General features: G+C 40.3%; 1 protein-coding gene across 1 annotated transcript in view; it reads right to left on the bottom strand.

Moving 5' to 3' along the window:
- The window catches only part of DOCK2 (dedicator of cytokinesis 2), a 383,680-nt gene that overhangs the window by 208,655 nt on the left and 152,416 nt on the right, over positions 1-22,609 (bottom strand). The window contains exon 27 of the mRNA XM_036995173.2: positions 5,410-5,505. Coding sequence (XP_036851068.1) covers positions 5,410-5,505 — 96 coding nt within the window. The remainder of the gene's footprint in view (positions 1-5,409; positions 5,506-22,609) is intronic.

The following is a 22,609-nucleotide window of genomic DNA, read 5'->3' as shown; positions in this document are numbered from 1 at the left end:
TTTTAAACTAGTTTTTGGACAGGGCCAGAAAAGCACCAATGATTTCAGTCAATAAATAATATTTGCAAGTATCTTGCATACGTTTCTATTCTCTAATCTTATGCTTATGACAGACATCACCAATCAATTCAGCACTTCTTGCTGCTGAGCCAAGTTGCAGCCTCTGTCTCTTTCTCAACACAGTACGGGGCAGCCATTAGCCAGCCACTGGAGTTAGCACATGGAGCGAACTCTATCTTCTGTCCCTGACTCAGAAGCATGAGAGATAGGGAAAGAGGATAGGCACTCAGGAAACTTAGACATATGAAAAAGATCTCAAAAACAGTAAGAGTTCATCACACAGAAGCAACCAAGGTCTAGAAAGGTAGAAGTTGTCAGTCACAGAGCCAATTCTCTGCAGAACAAGTATGAAACTTTCTCCTGTTCTCTCATATCTGAAATGTCTTTTCTACCAAACAATGCTGCCTTTCTTAGCAACCAAGTCAAACTCCTTGGTAACCTAAGTGAACAAACATATATCTGATAGAGCAGACTATGGAAAGTGAGGGAGAAAAGGCAGCAGTCATGTAAAAGTTTCTTTGCTTTTTGTTTTCATAAAGTTTCCTTTTGCTCATTTGTTGCCACCAATACTTCATTGTTCAGGGAGGCAATCTATAGAAAAAAATCAGGAGTGGTTATTTCCAGCAAACTATAATTACAATGCATTGTGAGCAAGAGGTGGTCCATCCTAGCCCTATGGTTCCTATAATTTTAATAGCTTACATTTTTTATCACAATGTTCCTACTCCGAAAATAAGTAAAAAACAATGTCACTATTTAATCCTACATAATGACAGGAGAGCAACCAGCTGCCCCATACTTGATGGAAGCCGCCTCAGGAATTCAGAAGCACTAGACATGTCTGGTGTTTGCTGTAAATATTGATTGTTTAATATTCCCAAGTAATGGAAACTAACCAATAAAGTCCTATCTGGAAAATTAAAAGTGATGGTTAGAATGGGGTTATTTCCTCCTTGTCAAATTTCAATTTGAAATTAAATTGGGGCCTTCAACGCTGAGACAGAGACCCCTGACCTCTGAGTAATTACTTTCCGAAATCATCCTCTTTCATTTTGAAACGATATTTCTATTCTAAGAATTGCTGGAAAGGCCCTTTTTATGAAAATGAAACTATATGTTATTTCTTCCTTCCAGTTCAGGCACATTCTTGCTCTTAGCGAGGTATGCTTACTACAAGCTTCTAGGACTACCCACTCAGCACTTTCATCGCTGTAATTAAACGAGCAAACTCAAGAGTCATTGAGAGACTAATGACACAGCTTGCCACTTAGAACCTCTGCAAGGCTCCTGGAATCAGCCCAGGGAGCAAGGAAAGTATGAACCGGCAATTTCTCACACAGCTCCCACACTGAGATGTGGGTTCCTTATATTAAGAAAACAAAACATTCATTTAAGAAGGAAAAGTAATCCAAAATGAGAGAAAAGCATATGCAAATATGTGAAGGTATGGAATAATACAGCATTCTTAGGATTATTTCAGTCATTCACTGCTCAACAAACATTTATTTAGCACCCACAGTATACCAGGTTCACTGCTGGAGGGTGACAGTAAGAGAAAGAGTAAAACATGGTCCCTGCCCTCAAGGGGATCCACAGAATATAGGAGGGCTAGAGCACAAAAACAGAAAATCACCTTAACGAACTAAGTAGAGTGAGCCTGAGAACTGAGCATATACAGGGGCTCTGGGAGGGTGTGGGAGAAGGAAGCAAGGGAAGGACTCAGGCCAGATGCAGGACTTAGCAGGTGATTAGAAGTGGCAGGCAGGTGACTGAGAGTGGTGTCCAGGGGTTCCAGAAGGTTAGCATTGTAAACTGGGATGGTGAACATGGGGAGAGTGCGGAGCAGACTCCAAGGGGCTGATGATGAGTTGGGTTTGGAACACAGCACATTTGCTGTGCTTGAGAGACAATCCATTGGAAGGCAGGATGGTTTCCTTTAGGGCACAGACCATGCCTAACTCATGTCTGAATCTTTGTGCTGAGTATGTAAGAGAGAGGTTCTCGTAAAACACTGAATGATAAATTAGTAGAAAATTATGTCCAAGAAACACATGCACAAATGCTTTTTATGTATTATTTCATTTAATTCTCACAGGAGAAAGGTCTATTATTACCCCATTTTGCAGACAGGTCTAAGCCTCAACATTCTTATAGTATAAGAAAGGAGCTATGTATGGCAAGGCATAGATAAAAATGACTCAAAAAAAGAGGGAGACCACATGGAAAGATGCTCAACATTGTTAGTCCTCAGGGAAATGCAAATTAAAGCCACAATGAGTTATCACCAGAATGATCATAAATTCATTAGAACTGTAATCTGAAGGACTGAAAATACTAAGTACTGGTGATGATATAGGTAACTAGAGCCCTCAAACACTGCTGGAAGGAATGTAAAATGGTATAACTACTGTGGAAAACAGTTTGCAATTTCTCATAAAATTAGACATATTCTTCCCATATGCCCCAACAATTCCACTCCTAGATTTCTACCTAAGATAAGTTAAAATACATTCACATAAAATTTGTATATGAATGTTCATAGCAGCATAATTCATGATAGTAACAATTCAAATATCTATCAGCTACAGAATAGATAAACAAAACGTGGTATATTCATACAATGTAAACTTATTCAACAATAAAAAGGAATTAAATACTGATACATCCTAAAATATGGATGAACCTCAAAAACATTATGCTAAGGAAAGAATCCAGACACAAAAGACCTCAAATTGTATGATTTAACTTATGTGAAATTTCAAGAAAAGGCAAACCTATAGGGACTGAGACTCGTGGCAGCTTGGGGCTGGGGTGGGGTAGAGGGTAAGAGTGACAAAGAGACCAACTGCAGGTGGAACTTTGGGGATGAAGTGTCCTCCCCTCAGTTGTGGTAATGGTTGCACAACCATATACACTTATGGAAATTCATCAAATAATATGTACAGTGGTTAAATTTTGAAATTTGTAGTTCTACTTCAGTGAAACTTTTTTTTTTTTAAAAGAAGAAAGATGTGATTTAGAAGAGGCAGAGAGGTCCCAACCAGCGGGTGAGATTCAGGCAGCTTCCTGAGGGGGTACATGTGTGTGGGGCCTTGAAGACTAGGTAGGATTTCCACAGATGGAGGTGGCACACAAAGGACTCCCACGCAAAGAAAACAGCTTGAGCATTAGAAAGGGCCAGGCACGTTAGTCATCATCTAGACAGCCATTTTGGCTAGAGATTTGGATGGAGAAAAGTAGAAGAAAAAGCTGAAAATTTTGGCAGGGTATCAACTAAAAGGTTCAGAGAATGAACTACACGACTAAGGACCAAAGTACACACACTTAGCTTTGTCAATAATGCGAAGGCCCAAACAGACACACTGTACCAGATAGAAGGGAAAACAATAATAGACGCCAGTCAGTTGGTGCCTTCTGTGACGCAGGCACTGTTGTAAAGAATCACACTGTTCTAAAGGAGAGACAGAGTCAAGAGCCTGATATATATGGAGTAAGCGTAATGGATTGATGATCATCTTTTAAGTCTGGCTCCAAAGAGATGGAATAAAGATTAGGGGGGTTATAAAATGCTTATCTAAGGCATATTATAGAAACTATAGATATGGAAGCTGGTAGCTGACTAAGAAATGGTGACACCTCTAAGGTAGAATGATGGTAAATGAGACAAACAACAGAGACCAATTTACGTGGCTGTCCACCCCAGGAAGGCAGGAGTACTTGTCACTGCTAGCACTTTCTATGGATGTCACCACTCCTTTAAATGAACATAATATACATTAAGTAAACATGTGTCAACACAAGGAAGAGAAAAATGGATATAAAGAAGATGGTTACATTGGCTGCTTCTAGGGATCAAATCCTCGCCCAGCTACTGTTAGGATAACACTCAGCACTTTATGTTCTGTATCCACGAAGCAGGACTACAGCGCTTCAATAATCAACATCCCCAAATCTGGCTCACACTGTATCAGCTTAAAGCAGAAATTTCAAACTGGCTTTCTGAAAGGTGAGTCCAGTTTTTCTGAGATCATATAGTGTTTATAAATATATATTTTTTAGTTAGTTGCGAACATTTAGATACCAGGAAATTTCACAGGGGATTTTCAGCTTCTCTTGAGAAGTTGGGATTTCTAACAGTTGTATGGCTCAGTCCCACATGGTGTCAGTCAATCACAGCTGAATAGCACTTGTCTTCACTAAACATTAGAGTCCCTGCCTCATATACTTCACTCATGCATTCACTCAGTAAGTATTCATCAAGAACCTTCTAGATGCCAGGCAATGTTGTAAGACCTGGAGATACAAATGAACAAAACAGACAAAAATCTTTATATTCTGGAGCTCATATTCTCACAAGGAGAGTCAGACAATAAACAAATAAATAAAGGGATATTATATATCTCAGGTAGTGATATGTACCAAGGAATATAAAGTAAGGTGTAGAGATCAAAAGAGGAAGGAAAAGTACCGGATATTGTAGACAGGGTAGTCAGGACAGAGAAGCCTCTCTGCTTAGGTGATAACCAAGATCTGATTAGCAGGAGGGAACAAGCCCTCAGAACTGAGAGAGAAATAGGCCAAGCCAAAGAATAGCAAATGGAATCACATTTTATTTGTGGGAGGAACATGTAAAGGAAGGAATGATCGACAGACAGAGGGTATTTCATGCCCTAGCAATGGTTGTGATTTTATTCTGAGTGAGATGGGGAACCACTATGAGTTGGAGCAGAGAAGGGACATGATTGGACATATTCATTTACTTTGATGACTGGCTCCTGTAAGCACTATTTTTGTCTGTTGGTTTAAAGCAAGATGTGCAAAGAATAAAGGGTTAGAGATGGGCTTTGTGTCTGCAAAGGGACTGTGGGCAGAAATCTGCAGCTCTTCAGAACATAGTGTTTGTGCAGAAGAACAATCCAAAGCTTAGCGGTAACTTGAATTAACTCACATCTAAGGACAGAGTTAACACACGATGAAACCACTTAGAAAACCATGCTCACAAGACCCTGAATGGGGTACCTCTTGACTAATCCAGAAGAAAAGGCTCTTAGTAGATGTGAATGTGGGGCACCCAGCCTGGCCCAAAGCCTCTCTTACTTCTCCAGCTTTACCAGTGACATTCCATCTGCGCTGCTGCATTCAATCTGGTGGACAAGTCCTAAGTCTTGTTTTATTTCAGTGACTTAACTCTTACATTCTTTCAATTTAGACAGGAAAATCTAACCCTTGTACTTGGCAAACAAAGCAATAATTGGCACTGGGTGTTCAATGTGATCTGGTGTTCCAGGAAATCCATTCCTTGGTCCTGAATATTGTGAAATGTTTGACAAGAGAAAGAGATCTACTCACAATCAGAATGTGATCCCGCCCCATGGTGATGACGGTCCGGTTCACTGTGCGAAGGAGCTGGACCATGATTTCTTGGATGTGGTGGTAGGTGAAGGCCTGTAAAATAGTCAGAGACATGAGTGTGATGCTCAGGACATTGTATCTGCACCCCTCTTCCAGAAGATATACACAGTGGTCAGACATGGTGATCACCGAAGCCAGCATGACCCAGTACCGGCACCACCATCATCACTGTCATGTCACCACCTGGCACTGGGCACTGAGGATTCTACCAACCACCTTAAACATGAGTTAGTGATTAGAGCTTAAGTTCTGGAATCAGCAACTTCTGGTTTAGAATACTAACTCTGTCAAGAATTACTATGCTACTTTGGCTGAGTTACTTGATTTCTCTGAACGTTGGTTTCTTCATTGGTGTAATAGTCGGGATCTAACCTGGAATAAGGAGATAATTTAATGCAGGAAATTGGTTACACAGGTGATGAAGAAGCTGAGACACAAATCTAGGGATCAGCAACAACAGAAAGCCACTGTAGGGATAAATAGAGGAGGCAGTGCTTCTAGAGCCCAGGACTGGAGTTACATGTAGACACTGTAACCCTGGGAGAGCTTATCCAGTAGAAGCTGCATTATCCACCTTGGGGGAAATCCAGGGTGAACCAGGTTGTAACATTTATAGGGTTCTGCCCACTTTGAATATAAGTCCCTGACACTTGGGTAGGACTTGCAGATGCTTTTTGAGCATTTGCTGTGGTGGGCAAGGGTTTTGTGCATATTCAGACACTGATTCATTACATCCTCAGATCTGTTAATGGGCATAGCCTTAAAGCTCAGAGTTTCATTCTTACGTATCTGGCAGGGTGATGATAGCTGAATGAAAAGGCCCTGAGATTTTAAGTTCAGCAGCTCTGGGTCTGAGTTACAACTCTGCCATTGCCAGTTGCACAACCTAACTTACCACTTAACCTCTCTGAGCCACGACTTCCTCATCTATAAACTATGAAAGGTCCTCTGATCAGTCTTGCAAGATCATGTAAACATAAAAGTGACACAAGTGATTCTGGAAAAATACACTTGCCTAATTCCAAGCAGGAGATTCTGTAGGACTGACAAGAACCCTGCACATCAGGAATTTCTGAATTTCATGTGGGTTATTCTGATGGCTGAGAACTAAGACACAACCCCTGTGAAGCTCTGGAGATGGAGGCTTGCATTTTGGAACATTCTGTGTCTCTAGGACCTAGCCAGAACTTGACATAACAAAAGGGCTAAATAAATGGTAGCTGAAAAAGCAGATGACCACTCACAGTCTTTCATAAGCACCTTATTAACCTTTGCTGCATTCAACTTAACCACCGTGTGTCTCAATGTAACCAATGAAAGGAAAATAGACTGGCAGTTGGAGAAGGGCAAGAAAAAGAAAGATGTACTTACTAAAAAACATTCCCTCCCAATGTGCTTTCAGTGACTACTGGCATCCAAAGATGAATAACCCAAAGCTTGCTTTCTCTCTCTGCCCTACATTCACTTCTGTACTTCGACTAATTCCCTATGCTCCAGCCCTGCAGTGCTCACCAGCAAAACTTTGATCAGAACATGTATTTTAAAGAAACAACTTCTCACACTCCATTTAGTCCAGCCAGACCTCAGTCAGTTGCTAGACTTGAGCCCCTCCACCATCCAGCCTTTTCCACACACTGACATTTTCCTCTTGATGCTCAGGGCTGGGGGAGAAAACATCTCTCTTTATTTCTTAGCTGCAGTGAACTTCCCTTCTGACTTTCTTCACCTTTATTTTTTCAAGCCTCTTTACTGACTGACAGTCCCCTACTTCTTGCATTATATGAACATGATACTTATGGTTACAAACAATAGTTAACAAATGCAAGTACTTACTAAATGCCGGGCACCCTGCCAAATGCTTTACCTCATCTCAAAACAAGATGGGTAACATTATGATAACATAACATTATGGATGAGGAAACTGAAGCCCAGAGAGGTTATGGAACTTGTTTGGGGTCACCCAGACAGGAAGGCAAGGACAAAGGATTCCATCCCAGCAGTATGGCTCTAGAACATGCTTCTCACCCAAATTTACCTAGGCAGACTGAAAGACAAACACACATCTCTAGTTGCTACTTTGGGGCCTCCTCAGCTTCTTTCCATCTATCAAGAGGAACATATCCTTCCTCCAGCTGAATCAATATCTAAATGCCTTGAGTGACTTCTGATCTTTCCTTTTTAGAAAATCTTCAGTGTTGTGTATTTTTTACTCCCTTATCTTCTTTGCATTCCTTTGTAATTTCATCAAGCTAAACCCACTGCAAATTTATATAATGGCTTCTGTTTGATATTTTTTCCAGGATTACATCTCTTCTTTTACTAGTAGAGATAATAAAGCCCCTTTCCTCTTGACCTCCTGCTCCCTGCTTCTTTTAAATAGCCATTTCTTCTTAGTCCAAAGAGCAGCAATTAGACTGTTCAGGAAATTTGGTATTTAAAAGTGGAAAACTGTCAATGAAACTTCCAGTATCAGACGCTGTATAACAGAGTGTTTTGGGATCAGACAGACTTGAGTTTGAATCTCAATTCTGCTAATTTGAGCTGCGTGACCTTGGACAAACTACCTTTTCTCTTGAGTTTCAGTTTCTTTATCTATAAAATGTGGCAAACAACAGACAGTTCAAAGTACTGGTTTGATGAATAAATAAAGTAAGACTGGTAAAGCCCTTGACACTAAGGGTTGGCACATAGTAAGCCTTCAAGAAGTGGGGCCTGTAATTCATATTCCCCTAGGTCTGCATCAGCATTTCAGCTGGGCTTGCAGATTCCCAGCACGCAGCAGAAAGTTCAATACAAGGCAATGCAGAACTAAACTCTGGATGGTATCGAAATGTCACCCAAAGAATGTACAGCATATATGCAAATGGAAAACTTTCAAGATGATAAACCTGTGCTAAGCAATAAAAATGCAGCCACAAATCACCTACTGTTAATTGCTCCAGTGCCAGGCAAGTGGAGGGAATCACTAGGAAAGTGTCTTCCAGGCTCGAACTAAATGGTGGCTTACAATTGAAAAGACAAAGTCAGTCTTCCCATTATGTCCCTGGCAAAGAAATTAATCTATCCAACCTAAACACACTGCAAATCACAGTGATTCTTTTTCTTTTAATAATTATAGGCTGTGCTATCTGGATGGAACTTGGAGTCCTTTCTTTAAATGAAATCTTACATATAAGCCTAATACATAGCATAGTAGAAGGTGAGCTGGAAGGGGATAGTGGTGGCAAGCCCTGTTTTCTTGGCTCATCCTAGGCCCTGTGCTAGCCCTAGGACTTGTAGAATGCAATTAAAAACTACAGATCTCCCACAGTATTTCCAGAATAATAATAGAGCCTATCATATATGAGATGATTTTAAGTAATAATACACAGACACGGCATTTCATAACATTGGATCAAATTACATGAAATACATTCCCTTATTTTTCTTTCAACCCTTGTGATGATACCAAGTAGAGGAATATCCTTTGAGTGATAATAATATATCTAAAACACCTCTCTACTTCATGTGAAACTCCTTTTTCAACAAAGAAGGAAGTCCTCAGGTTAGAGCAGACAATATACAACAACATGTAGTTAGAACTTAATAACACTGTTTTAATTTTATTGTGATTATTTTTAAAGTTCTACTCATAACTAGTGTTTAGGAAAAAAACCCTTTGAAATAAAGCGAACTAAGAATGCATAATTTTTCATCAGAGCATTTCTGGTAAGTATGGTGGGGAAATTTTAACTCTGATTAACCATCCACAACTGATTAGAAACCAGAAATATTACAGTCTTGTAAAAACCAGAAATATTATAAGTAGATGTTAACTTATAGAAAAATGATGAAGTGTGTTTTCCTGCTGGCTTCCTAATGGTTGTAATTTTATTATCTGTAGAAAGTTTGTCTTACATCAGAAGGACAATTTTACATAGGCATTTCTTTTCCCACAAAAAAAAACAAGAATCCTGAATACTTTTGAACCAGCTCTGTCATTGTTTAGCTTGTTCCCTGGTTTACTAAATGAGATGTTGACAGTTGACATGTGCTCACTGTCTAATTGCATAAGATATTTTTAACCATTTGAGAATTCAGTTTATACAAGTGATGTCAACTACTTTTTATCAAAGTTACAAATGTATATAGTTTAAAAATGTTCTCCAAGATTCATAAAAGGAACAGAAAAACAACAGTAAAACAGTGGTCCCTCATGTTTCCCTGCCATCTTTCAGCTAAAGTAGCCATTATTTTGGAATTTTTGACCATAATATGCTTGCATTATTCCTTTTTTAAACAAAGGTCTTCTCTTTTTGCTACTATCTATTAACTCTCCACCTAAAAAGACATGGATTTCATTCTTATTCCTGGTCCCCCGGCCCATTAGGCACCTGCATCCTTCCCCTGTCTCCTGTTTCCCATACAGGTATAGTTTAATTTTAGTTTGATCAATATTTAGTGTTTAAGATATTTTATAAACTATGATGAATTCCCATTTCTTGTACAACTTTTATGCCCTGAGAGAAGTAAGTTTGGGGGAAAAAATCAGAGATTCCTTTTAGTTCTCTGAATGTGTGTTGCCTAGACTATGTTTTCCCTGACTCATGATTATCTCTTCTATTTTCCAAAATCCTCTCTGCCTATTTTAAAAAGTTTGCTTTGCCTCACAGAGTCTCTGTTTCCTCCAAGTTACTTCTCTTCTGTGTGCTTGTTCAGCACTCTTCTTTCACATTAGAGTTTTCCTATGTTCTGTGTAATCCTCTCTCTGCAGTGGTATGTTCATATTTCAGTGCGAGTGACTCAAAATCTGAACATGTGAGTAGAGCTTGTGGTTTGGGGGCTTCACTGCAGGGTGATCTGGTTGGGACACTTGGTTGGAGAGACTCAAATATCCATGCATTCAAGTCTTCTTTCATGGGGTTCCTTCGGGTCAGATTCCACAGACGAGAATCATCTGATCTCTTATCTGAAGGTTATGCTGGCTGCCAGCATTCCAAGAACTGAGTGGGTGGAAAGTGCTAGAGGCTTCAGCTTCCCGGATGCATACTTTGATTGAAACCTTGTTTTGAGTATAGTATCACTGCCTTCAATTTTGCTTGGTTATCTCCTAGTACAGCTGCCCTTGGTTTTATTCTCATAGAATAGACCCCCAGTCATACAGCAGCATGGAGTCAGTTTCCTGCACAGATCTGCAACACATTCTCCTTGTTAGAGCTCCTCTTCTTCATCCCTTCTCCAGAGGACCTGGTATAACCATTTCATAAAAGTTCGAGAGAATTTTTGCTTTAGATCAGGTGAATTCTCAGCTTTCTCTGCTACTGGCTTATGAATCACTTTTCTTAGATCTGCTAAGTCATTTATTACTTTTCTGAATAATATCTACCTTCCTTTTAAAAAAATCCCTGTAATTGTTTTTCAGAAGACTTTCAAAAGGGATCAAAATATTTTTAATTTATAATCTTTACAGGGATTTCTACCCTAAATTTTCATGTTTATATGCTTATAAGTGAGCTGATTTAATTAGAAATATTAAAAGTACATGTGATAATGTTAAATAACAAAAAATGTGATAATATCTGAGGTTTCAAAAAGAGTTCTAGCATAACCCCTAATTTTACAGAATGAAAAAATTCAGCTTTGAGAAGGAGGCTTGCACAGGGTCATATGGCCAGTGACTAGTAAACTCATTAGAGCTAGAATGAAAAGCCAGTTCTGCTGAGTAATTCCTGGTCAACTGTTCCCTCTACTCCAGCACACAGGCAGTGTTGGTCCTTGTGTTCATGCCAAGGATGATCCCTGTTCCTCCCCCTGCTTCATCTTTAGGTCTCCTCTTACTAAGAGGAAGATTGCAAAGTCACAGCTATAGAGTAAAATCCAAAGACCTTTATTTTTTTAATCAAAGAGAAGTAATGCATATCCTGGCCATGAAAACAGCTGCAATCTATGGCCACCTCTATTTTTCTCTGCTCTGTGTTCCTACATAAGAGTTCTTTTCAACTTTTTGCTTATCTTGAAAAAACCACAGACACTCACATAGAAAGAAAATATCCTAACTTTCAAAAGAGAATAACAGTTATCATCAAAAGCAGTCACCATCTCTCTTTCTTTGGCCCCTCAAGGTAATGCGATTTTTGCATGAGTTTTAGGTTTGGAGTATTGTCTGCCTTCTTTCCTCCTGTCTAAACTGGTTTCTATCCTGAAAGACCTGATTTCACTGCACAATACATCACTGTATGAAGGAAGCAACACAGGGAGCTGGGGACTCAGAGAAGTGGGAGTCAGGTCAATGTAGGTTCTCATTCTGACACTGCTATTATCCAACAAGTCTGAGGTCATACCACATGCCAGGCACTGTGTATATAGACTCAGATGATTGTTGCAAAAGCCCATGGAGTCCCAGATGTGAAATATGCGGATCAGAGGGGTTTAGTAACTTGCCCAGGAATTGTCCACTCACAGGTAGGCAAGCATGAACCCAACCAAGCTCAGTTCTGTCTAATTCTATGCTCCTTCATGATACAAAGTGTGGTGGAGGGAGCAGGATTGGGGACGTGCTTTAGGCTTTCTGCATCCTCTCTGGCGAAGTTTTTCTGGACAGTTGACCTTTAAATGCCATGGGTCTGAATTGCGTGGATCCCTCTCGTCCGCTGATGGCTTTTAATAAATACACTGGAAGAATTTTTGGAGATTTATGACAATTTGAAAAACATGTTCTTTCCCCTAGTTTAGTTTATTGTAACAATAGAGTATGCAATGCATTTAACATACAAAATATGTGTTAATCAACTATTTATGTTATTGGGTAAGGCTTCCAATCAACAGTGGGCTATTAGTAGTTAATTTGGGGGGAGTCAAAGTTTATGAGAATTTTCAACTAGATGGGAGTTTGGTGTGCCTAACCTTCATGCTTTTCAAGGGTCAACTGTGTTATGAAAATACAGAATCTCTCCTTGCACAGAGATGATGGAGCTACCATTAACTATGCTCCTTCCCTCTGTGGACCAGTCTTACAGCTCTGAGCATTAATTTCTTCACCTGTATACTGGGCATAATGGCACCCACAATATAAGAATTATTTTGAGAACCTACAGCTAGTTTCAATATTGATAGCAAATATTTTTGAGCTTTTAACATGTTCTGTACTCTTGTAAGTACTTTGCTTACGTTAATGTAAGGATTCCTGTAAGCATCTTTGAAATGAGGGAAATACTTTTATCTTCTCAGGTTAACACATGAGGAAAATGAGGCTCTGGCCATGGTCACACAGCATGTAGAGCTGCTTCTGGTCCTAAGCCAGCCTCTACGACTCCAGAGTCCGTGCTTATAACTTCCAGTGGCTCCATCTTTAAGGATCACAGAAATGAGTGGATGTAGCAGCAGTTTGTAGATGATAAATGATTTTGCAAATTTGCCCAAAGTAAACAATAAAGCAAACATTTGTGTGCACAGCTGTTTATAGCATATTGTATTGTTTTTAATATCCAAATGTAGCAGGCAAGATAAATGTCCCCAAATCAGGGATCCTATCATATAAATGACAACTTATTCATACAAAGAAGTAGGAGAAGGTAAATAAGTCTTGATCTGGAATGATATCCTTAATGCCATTTACTGAATATTTAATTCAGTAAAAAGAGACTACAGAGCACCACAAATAATATAAGCCTATTTATGTTTTTGAAAAATATTTTTCTATGTCTAAAAAGTCTAGAAAAATGTATGGCAAACCATTAACAATGGTGTCCCTCGGTGGGGAGAAGAGGGAGAGATGCAACGATAAAGGGATAATTTTATTAGCTATGGTTTGTTAGAAATTTTTACAATAATCATATACGATAAAAAAAATAGAACTATTTCCCAACTGGAAACAAATGAAAGCCATTCCACACTCCCAAGGAATCCTGTTCACGTGGGACCGGGTGGATACATCGCAGGGACTGCAGCGCTGCAGGCAGCCCTGTGTTGAGGCGTGAGGGTGCCTCCCTTCCCTGAGCCTTCCCAATCCATGCTGGGGCTGTCATGGGACCTTGATGCTCACAGCCTGAGTGGTATTGTCCACATTTCTGGACTGACAAAAGAGCACTCTAAAGTACTGTGGATTAACACTTTTTAAAAAGGCACAACCACAAAATATTTTACTCCACTTATCAAATGCTTTCAACTTCCATTTTACTTAAAGCAAACAGGGAAAAACATAACAAAACCATTGCCTCCAACAAAAAAAAAGCCCATTATGCTTAGAGAGAAATGTTGCTTTTATGTGTATCCTGTAAGTTGTTTTGTGGGAGCTTTTATTAAAATGCACTGGAACTTTCAACCTGCATCCTAGAACAGAAAAAAATTAAGCATCTCAAAGTCTGTAAGTCCAACATCTTAATGCTGATAAATGGAAACTGGTTGGAGTCACTTACAAAGATGTACCTCAGAAATGCTCTACTTCTGTGTTTTGCTCTTCAAAACAGGAGTCGTCTGTGGAATTATATAAGGAGAAATGGATAAAGAACACAACTAACATTCTTTGAATTCTTACTATGTGCCAAGCAATGGGCCACGTGCTTTTTTTATAATCTTGATGCAACCTGGGAAAATCCTAGGAATAAGTATTATCTCATTTTAAGATGTAAAATAAGATCCATTCCAATTATCACCATTCAATATTTGTTGAGCACTTAATAGATGCCAGATACTATAATAGTGCTTTATATGCACCATTTTGTTTAATTCACAGGGTGATCTTACCAGTCTGCTACCGTGGTTCTCCCATTACAAATGAGGAAATTCAGAGATTTACATCACTTGCCCAGAGGCACAGAGGCAGGTGATGGAGCTGGATTTGAATCCATGCCTTGTGGTGTCAAACTTATTTGTTGCATCAACAGTTATTTATAGCAATTTTTGTATCGTTTATAATCCAAATATAAGCAGGATGAATGTCCAAATGGCCCAGTGGCAATGGGCTCCTTTAAGGTTTCTACTGTAGGAACGGGAGTCTACAAACTATTTGTAATATATCAAAAATACTGAGGGCAGAGCCAGGATGGCAGCATGAGTAGAGCAGTGGAAATCTCCTCCCAAAAACACATAGAGCTATGAAAATATAACAAAGAAAACTCTTCCTAAAATAGAGACCAGAGGACACAGGACAACACCCAGACCACATCCACACCTGCAAGAACCCAGCGCCTTGCGAAAGGGGTAAGATACAAGCCCCGGCCCGGCGGGACCCAAGCGCCCCTCCCCCCGGCTCCCGGCGGGTGGAAAGAAACCGGAGCGGTTATTTTTTTTTTGGCAAGTGCTTTTTGGAAGCCTTAAAGAGACAGGGACCCCATTGCTAGGGAGGCAGGGCGGTGGGACCAGTAAGCAGGTGCCTGGGACCGGCACCTGAGGACAAAGATTATCGCGCGTTTTTCCCTATGGGACCGGTGGGCGGGTGCCTGAGACCGGTGCCTGAGGATGGAGGAAATCGCGCGTTTTTCCCCTTTTTTTTCTTTTTTTGGCGAGTGCTTTTTGGAAGCCTTAAAGGGACAGGGACCCCATTGCTAGGGAGGCAGAGCGGCAGGACCAGTGAGCGGGTGCCTGGGACCGGCGCCTGAGGACAAAGATTATCGCGCATTTTACCCTACGGGACCTGTGGGCGGGTGTCTGAGACCAGTGCCTGAGGACGGAGGAAATCGCGCGTTTTTCCCCTTTTTTTTTCTCTTTTTGGCGAGTGCTTTTTGGAAGCCTTAAAGGGACAGGGACCCCGGTGCTAGGGAGGCAGAGCAGCAGGACAGGTGAGCGGGTGCCTGGGACTGGTGCCTGAAGACAAGGAATATCGTGCGTTTTTCCCTGCGAGACTGGTGGGTGGGTGCTTTTTGGAAGCCTTGAAGGGACAGGGACCCCGGTGTTAGGGAGGCAGGGCAGCAGGACCGGTGAGCGGGTGCCTGGGACCGGTGCCTGAGGAAAAAAAAAAAAATCGCGTTTTTTCCTTTTTTTTTTTTTTTTCTGTTTCCTCTCTCATTGTTGCTGTAGTTGTTTTGGTTTGGAGAGTGCTTTTTGGAAGTCTTAAAGGGGCAGGACAGGACACTTAGACCAGAGGCAGGGAATCTGGGGATCTCTGGGCACTCTAACCCCCTGGGCAACAGGGAGCACAGAGGCCCCTTACGGAGATAAATAGCCTCCCGGCTACTCCCCCTCCAACGGGGCTCCACCACTTTGGAGGAGCAGCCCCAGCCAGGCCACGCCCACAGCAACAGAGGAGATAAACTCCATAGCAAACGGGCAGGTAGCAAAAGCCCTGCCTGTGCACAGCTGACAAGCATAAGCCACTAGAGGTCGCTATTCTCCCAGGAGAGGAAGGCCACAAACCAACAAGAAGGAAAGCTCTTCCAGCAGTCACTTGTACCAGCTCTACAAACTATCTCTATCACCATGAAAAGGCAAAACTACAGGCAGACAAACATCACAGAGACAACACCTGAGAAGGAGACAGACCTAACCAGTCCTCCTGAAAAAGAATTCAAAATAAAAATCATGAACATGCTGACAGAGATGCAGAGAAAAATGCAAGAGCAATGGGATGAGATGCAGAGAAAAATGCAAGAGCAATGGGATTAAGTCCGGAGGGAGATTACAGATGTCAGGAAGGAGATCACAGAAGTGAAACAATCCCTGGAAGAATTTATAAGCAGAATGGATAAGATGCAAGAGGCCACTGAAGGAATAGAAGCCAGAGAACAGGAACGTATAGAAGCTGACATAGAGAGAGATAAAAGGATCTCCAGGAATGAAACAACACTAAGAGAACTAGGTGACCAAGCCAAAGGGAATAATATTCGTATTATAGGGGTACCAGAAGAAGAAGAAAGAGGAAAAGGGATAGAAAGTCTCTTTGAAGAAATAATTGCTGAAAACTTCCCCAAACTGGGGGAGGAAATAATCGAACAGACCATGGAATTACACAGAACCCCCAACAGAAAGGATCCAAGGAGGACAACACCAAGACACACCGTAATTAAAATGGCAAGGATCAAGGACAAGGAAAGAGTTTTAAAGGCAGCTAGAGAGAAAAAGGTCACCTATAAAGGAAAACCCATCAGGCTAACATCAGACTTCTCGACAGAAACCCTACAGGCCAGAAGAGAATGGCATGATATACTTAATGCAATGAAACAGAAGGGCCTTGAACCAAGGATACTGTATCATGCACGACTATCATTTAAATATGATGGCAGGATTAAACAATTTCCAGACAAGCAAAAGCTAAGGGATTTTGCTTCCCACAAACCACCTCTACAGGGCATCCTACAGGGACTGCTCTAGATGGGAGCACTCCTAAAAAGAGCACAGAACAAAACACACAACATATGAAGAAGGGAGGAGGAGGAATAAGAAGGGAGAGAAGAAAAGAATCTCCAGACAGTGTATATAACAGCTCAATAAGCGAGCTAAGTTAGGCAGTAAGATACTAAAGAAGCTAACCTTGAACCTTTGGTAACCACGAATCTAAAGCCTGCAATGGCAATAAGTACATCTCTCTCAATAGTCACCCTAAATGTAAATGGACTTAATGCACCAATCAAAAGACCAGAGTAATAGAATGGATAAAAAAGCAAGACCTATCTATATGCTGCTTACAAGAAACTCACCTTAAACCCAAAGACAAGCATAGACTAAAAGTCAAGGGATGGAAAACCATATTTCAGGCAAACAACAGTGAGAAGAAAGCAGGGGTTGCAGTATTAATATCAGACAAAATAGATTTCAAAACAAAGAAAGTAACAAGAGATAAAGAAGGACACTACATAATGATAAAGGGCTCAGTCCAACAAGAGGATATAACCATTCTACATATATATCCACCCAATACCGGAGCACCAGCATATGTGAAGCAAATACTAACAGAACTAAAGAGGGAAATAGACTGCAATGCATTCATTGTAGGAGACTTCAACACACCACTCACCCCAAAGGATAGATCCACCGGGCAGAAAATAAGTAAGGACACACAGGCACTGAACAACACACTAGAACAGATGGACCTAATAGACATCTATAGAACTCTGCATCCAAAAGCAACAGGATATACATTCTTCTCAAGTGCACATGGGACATTCTCCAGAATAGAAGACATACTAGCTCACAAAAAGAGCCTCAGTAAATTCCAAAATATTCAAATTCTACCAAACAATTTTTCAGACCACAAAGGTATAAAAGTAGAAATAAATTCTACAAAGAAAACAAAAAGGCTCACAAACACATGGAAGCTTAACAACATGCTACTAAATAATCAATGGATCAATGAACAAATCAAAATAGAGATCAAGGAATATATAGAAACAAATGACAACAACAACACTAAGCCCCAACTTTTGTGGGACGCAGCGAAAGCAGTCTTAAGAGGAAAGTATATAGCAATCCAGGCACACTTGAAGAAGGAAGAACAATTCCAAATGAATAGTCTAACATCACAATTATCGAAACTGGAAAAAGAAGAACAAATGAGGCGTAAAGTCAGCAGAAGGAGGGACATAATAAAGATCAGAGAAGAAATAAACAAAATTGAGAAGACTAAAACAACAGCAAAAATCAACGAAACCAAGAGCTGGTTCTTTGAGAAAATAAACAAAATAGATAAGCCTCTAGCCAAACTTATTAAGAGAAAAAGAGAATCAACACAAATCAACAGAATCAGAAATGAGAATGGAAAAATCACGACAGACTCCACAGAAATACAAAGAATTATTAAAGACTACTATGAAAACCTATATGCCAACAAGCTGGAAAACCTAGAAGAAATGGACAACTTCCTAGAAAAATACAACCTCCCAAGACTGACCAAGGAAGAAACACAAAAGTTAAACCAATTACGAGCAAAGAAATTGAAACGGTAATCAAAAAACTACCCAAGAATAAAACCCCAGGGCCGGATGGATTTACCTCGGAATTTTATCAGACGAACAGAGAAGACATAATACCCATTCTCCTTAAAGTGTTCCAAAAAATAGAAGAAGAGGGAATACTCCCAAACTCATTCTATGAAGCCAACATCACCCTAATACCAAAACCAGGCAAAGACCCCACCAAAAAAGAAAATTACAGACCAATATCCCTGATGAATGTAGATGCAAAAATACTCAATAAAATATTAGCAAACAGAATTCAACAGTATATCAAAAGGATCATACACCATGACCAAGTGGGGTTCATCCCAGGGATGCAAGGATGGTATAACATTCGAAAATCCATCAACATCATCCACCACATCAACAAAAAGGAGGACAAAAACCACATGATCATCTCCACAGATGCTGAAAAAGCATTTGACAAAATTCAACATCCATTCATGATAAAAATTCTCAGCAAAATGGGAATAGAGGGCAAGTACCTCAACATAATAAAGCCCATATATGATAAACCCACAGCCAGCATTAAACTGAACAGCGAGAAGCTGAAAACATTTCCTCTGAGATCGGGAACCAGACAGGGATGCCCACTCTCCCCACTGTTATTTAACATAGTACTGGAGGTCCTAGCCACGGCAATCAGACAAAACAAAGAGATACAAGGAATCCAGATTGGTAAAGAAGAAGTCAAACTGTCACTATTTGCAGATGATATGATACTGTACATAAAAAACCCTAAAGACTCCACTCCAAAACTACTAGAACTGATATCGGAATACAGCAAAGTTGCAGGATACAAAATTAACACACAGAAATCTGTAGCTTTCCTATACACTAACAATGAATCAATAGAAAGAGAAATCAGGAAAACAATTCCATTCACCATTGGATCAAAAAGAATAAAATACCTAGGAATACACCTAACCAAAGAAGTGAAAGACTTATACTCTGAAAACTACAAGTCACTCTTAAGAGAAATTAAAGGGGACACTAATAAATGGAAACTCATCCCATGCTCATGGCTAGGAAGAATTAATATCGTCAAAATGGCCATCCTGCCCAAAGCAATATACAGATTTGATGCAATCCCTCTCAAATTACCAGCAACATTCTTCAATGAATTGGAACAAATAATTCAAAAATTCATATGGAAACACCAAAGACCCCGAATAGCCAAAGCAATCCTGAAAAAGAAGAATAAAGTAGGGAGGATCTCACTCCCCAACTTCAAGCTCTACTACAAAGCCATAGTAATCAAGACAATTTGGTACTGGCACAAGAACAGAGCCACAGACCAGTGGAACAGATTAGAGACTCCAGAAATTAACCCAAACAAATATGGTCAATTAATATTTGATAAAGGAGCCATGGACATACAATGGCAAAATGACAGTCTCTTCAACAAATGGTGTTGGCAAAACTGGACAGCTACATGTAGGAGAATGAAACTGGACCATTGTCTAACCCCATATACAAAGGTAAACTCAAAATGGATCAAAGACCTGAATGTAAGTCATGAAACCATTAAACTCTTGGAAAAAAACATAGGCAAAAACCTCTTAGACATAAACATGAGTGACCTCTTCTTGAACATATCTCCCCGGGCAAGGAAAACAACAGCAAAAATGAGCAAGTGGGACTACATTAAGCTGAAAAGCTTCTGTACAGCAAAAGACACCATCAATAGAACAAAAAGGAACCCTACAGTATGGGAGAATATATTTGAAAATGACAGATCCGATAAAGGCTTGACGTCCATAATATATAAAGAGCTCACACGCCTCAACAAACAAAAAACAAATAATCCAATTAAAAAATGGGCAGAGGAACTGAACAGTTCTCTAAAAAAGAAATACAGATGGCCAAGAGACACATGAAAAGATGCTCCACATCGCTAATTATCAGAGAAATGCAAATTAAAACTATAATGAGATATCACCTCACACCAGTAAGGATAGCTGCCATCCAAAAGACAAACAACAACAAATGTTGGCGAGGCTGTGGAGAAAGGGGAACCCTACTACACTGCTGGTGGGAATGTAAATTAGTTCAACCATTGTGAAAAGCAGTTTGGAGGTTCATCAAAATGCTCAAAACAGACCTACCATTTGACCCAGAATTCCACTCCTAGGAATTTACCCTAAGAACGCAGCAATCAAGTTTGAGAAAGACAAATGCACCCCTATGTTTATCGCAGCACTATTTACAATAGCCAAGAATTGGAAGCAACCTAAATGTCCATCAGTAGATGAATGGATAAAGAAGATGTGGTACATATACACAATGGAATACTATTCAGCCATAAGAAGTGGAAAAATCCAACCATTTGCAGCAACATGGATGGAGCTGGAGAGTATTATGCTCAGAGAAATAAACCAAGCGGAGAAAGAGAAATACCAAATGATTTCACTCATCTGAGGAGTATAAGAACAAAGGAAAAACTGAAGGAACAAAACAGCAGCGGAATTACAGAACTCAAAAATGGACTAACAGGTACCAAAAGGAAAGGAACTGGGGAGGATGGGTGGGCAGGGAGGAATAAGGGGTGGAAGAAGAAGGGGGTATTAAGATTAGCATGCATTGGGGGGAGGGAGAAAGGGGAGGGTGGGCTGCACAACACAGAGAGGACAAGTAGGGATTCTACAACATTTTGCTAAGCTGATGGACAGTAACTGTAATGTGGTTGTTAGGGGGGACCTGATATAGGGGAGAGCATAGTAAACATAGTACTCTTCATGTAAGTGTAGATTAAAGATTAAAAAAAAAAGAAAGAAAGAAAGAAAGAAAGAAAGAAAGAAAAGGGGGATTACTCCTTGATAGGATAAAACTATTGGTAAATCAAAGATCAACATATGCTTTAAATATCCTTAATGTTGATCACTTAAAGGGTGTCAGATGATCAGCTATGGAGGTACTCTTTTCTGATAATATTCCTTTCTCTTAATAAAAAGAAAAAAAAAAAGGCAGTCCCTGTGTGCTGACCTCCAATGAGTTCTGCACAGTGGTATAGAGGGCATGTCAAAGTGTGGGCAAAGGGTCTGTTTGTTTCTATGCAGAAGATCAAGGCCTAGCCTGGATACCCAGAAAATGAACTAAGATACGATATGAGGAGGAGCTTTCGGCATCAGCACTCTCTGGAGGACTCGTGCCGGGGGACGATTATCAAAAAGCCTCCACAGGGATCCGGGCGATGCTGCGGTTGTGGCTGGGTCCACCCCACCGCTTCCTGGACTTGCCATTGGAATGAGGAGGGAGATGTCTAGGCTGGCATGTGCATACAGTGAGACAACGAATTTGACCAGATCTGTACTGTTGGAACTCAACCAGGAGTTGGGAGGGGTGCAAGTTGTAGCACTCCAAAATCTTATGACTACAGACTATCTACGGTTAAAAGAACATATGGGATGTGAACAGATCCCAGAAATGGGGTGCTTTAATTTGTCTGATTTTTCTCAGACTGTTCAAGTACAGTAGGACAATATCCATCATATCATAGACAAATTTTCACAAATGCCTAGGGTGCCTAAATGGTTTTCTTGGCTTTACTGGAGATGGATGGTAATTATAGATTTGCTTTGTTTATGTCACCGTATTCCTATTATGTTAATATGTGTGTGCAAATTAGTTAGTAGTTTAAAACCTATACATACTTAAGGTACTCTACAAGAAAATATGTCAAAGAAATAATCAATCCTCCCATGTTTTCTTCCATATGCTACCTCTATAGCTTTTCTTCTTCCTTCCTAATTACAACCCTTAAATAGAATTCGTGCCTCATATAGAATTTACCGAGTATCATAATTCCTCCAGGTGGTAAAGATACCTCGAGACAAGTGCTGGGCGTAGAAGCCACAGGGCATAAATCTGCAAAGAAGTAAAAAGCTAACCTTTTCAAACAATATGGCTTCTCTCTCACTTACCAACTTTACATTTCCCTGTATGGCCCCGGAAGGTGACTGATTAGCCAGAGACGGGTAAGATTCCTCAAGGGAGGAACAACCTAAGACAGGCACAGTCGCAGGAGGGCCATCAGGTGAGAAATTGGGGATCAACAGAGGTGAGGCTCAGAACCTCATCCCCCCTGCTTTGAGAGAAATCTTCTGCATCCGTGGATGTTTTGCTGCCCTTGTCTAGCTTGGATTAATACTTAGTCCATAGGCACACACCTGATCATCTACATTTGCCCTCTTACAGCACTCAACTATGTTTTCTACCTTTATCTTGCATCTACCTACCACTTCAGCATTTTATTAAAAATAAAAATAATAATA

The sequence above is a fragment of the Manis javanica genome, chromosome 1 (assembly GCF_040802235.1).
Source record: "Manis javanica isolate MJ-LG chromosome 1, MJ_LKY, whole genome shotgun sequence".
Taxonomy (NCBI): Eukaryota; Metazoa; Chordata; class Mammalia; order Pholidota; family Manidae; genus Manis; species Manis javanica.
Note: the sequence above shows the minus strand (reverse complement) of the source record. Positions and strands in the feature narration are given on the sequence as shown.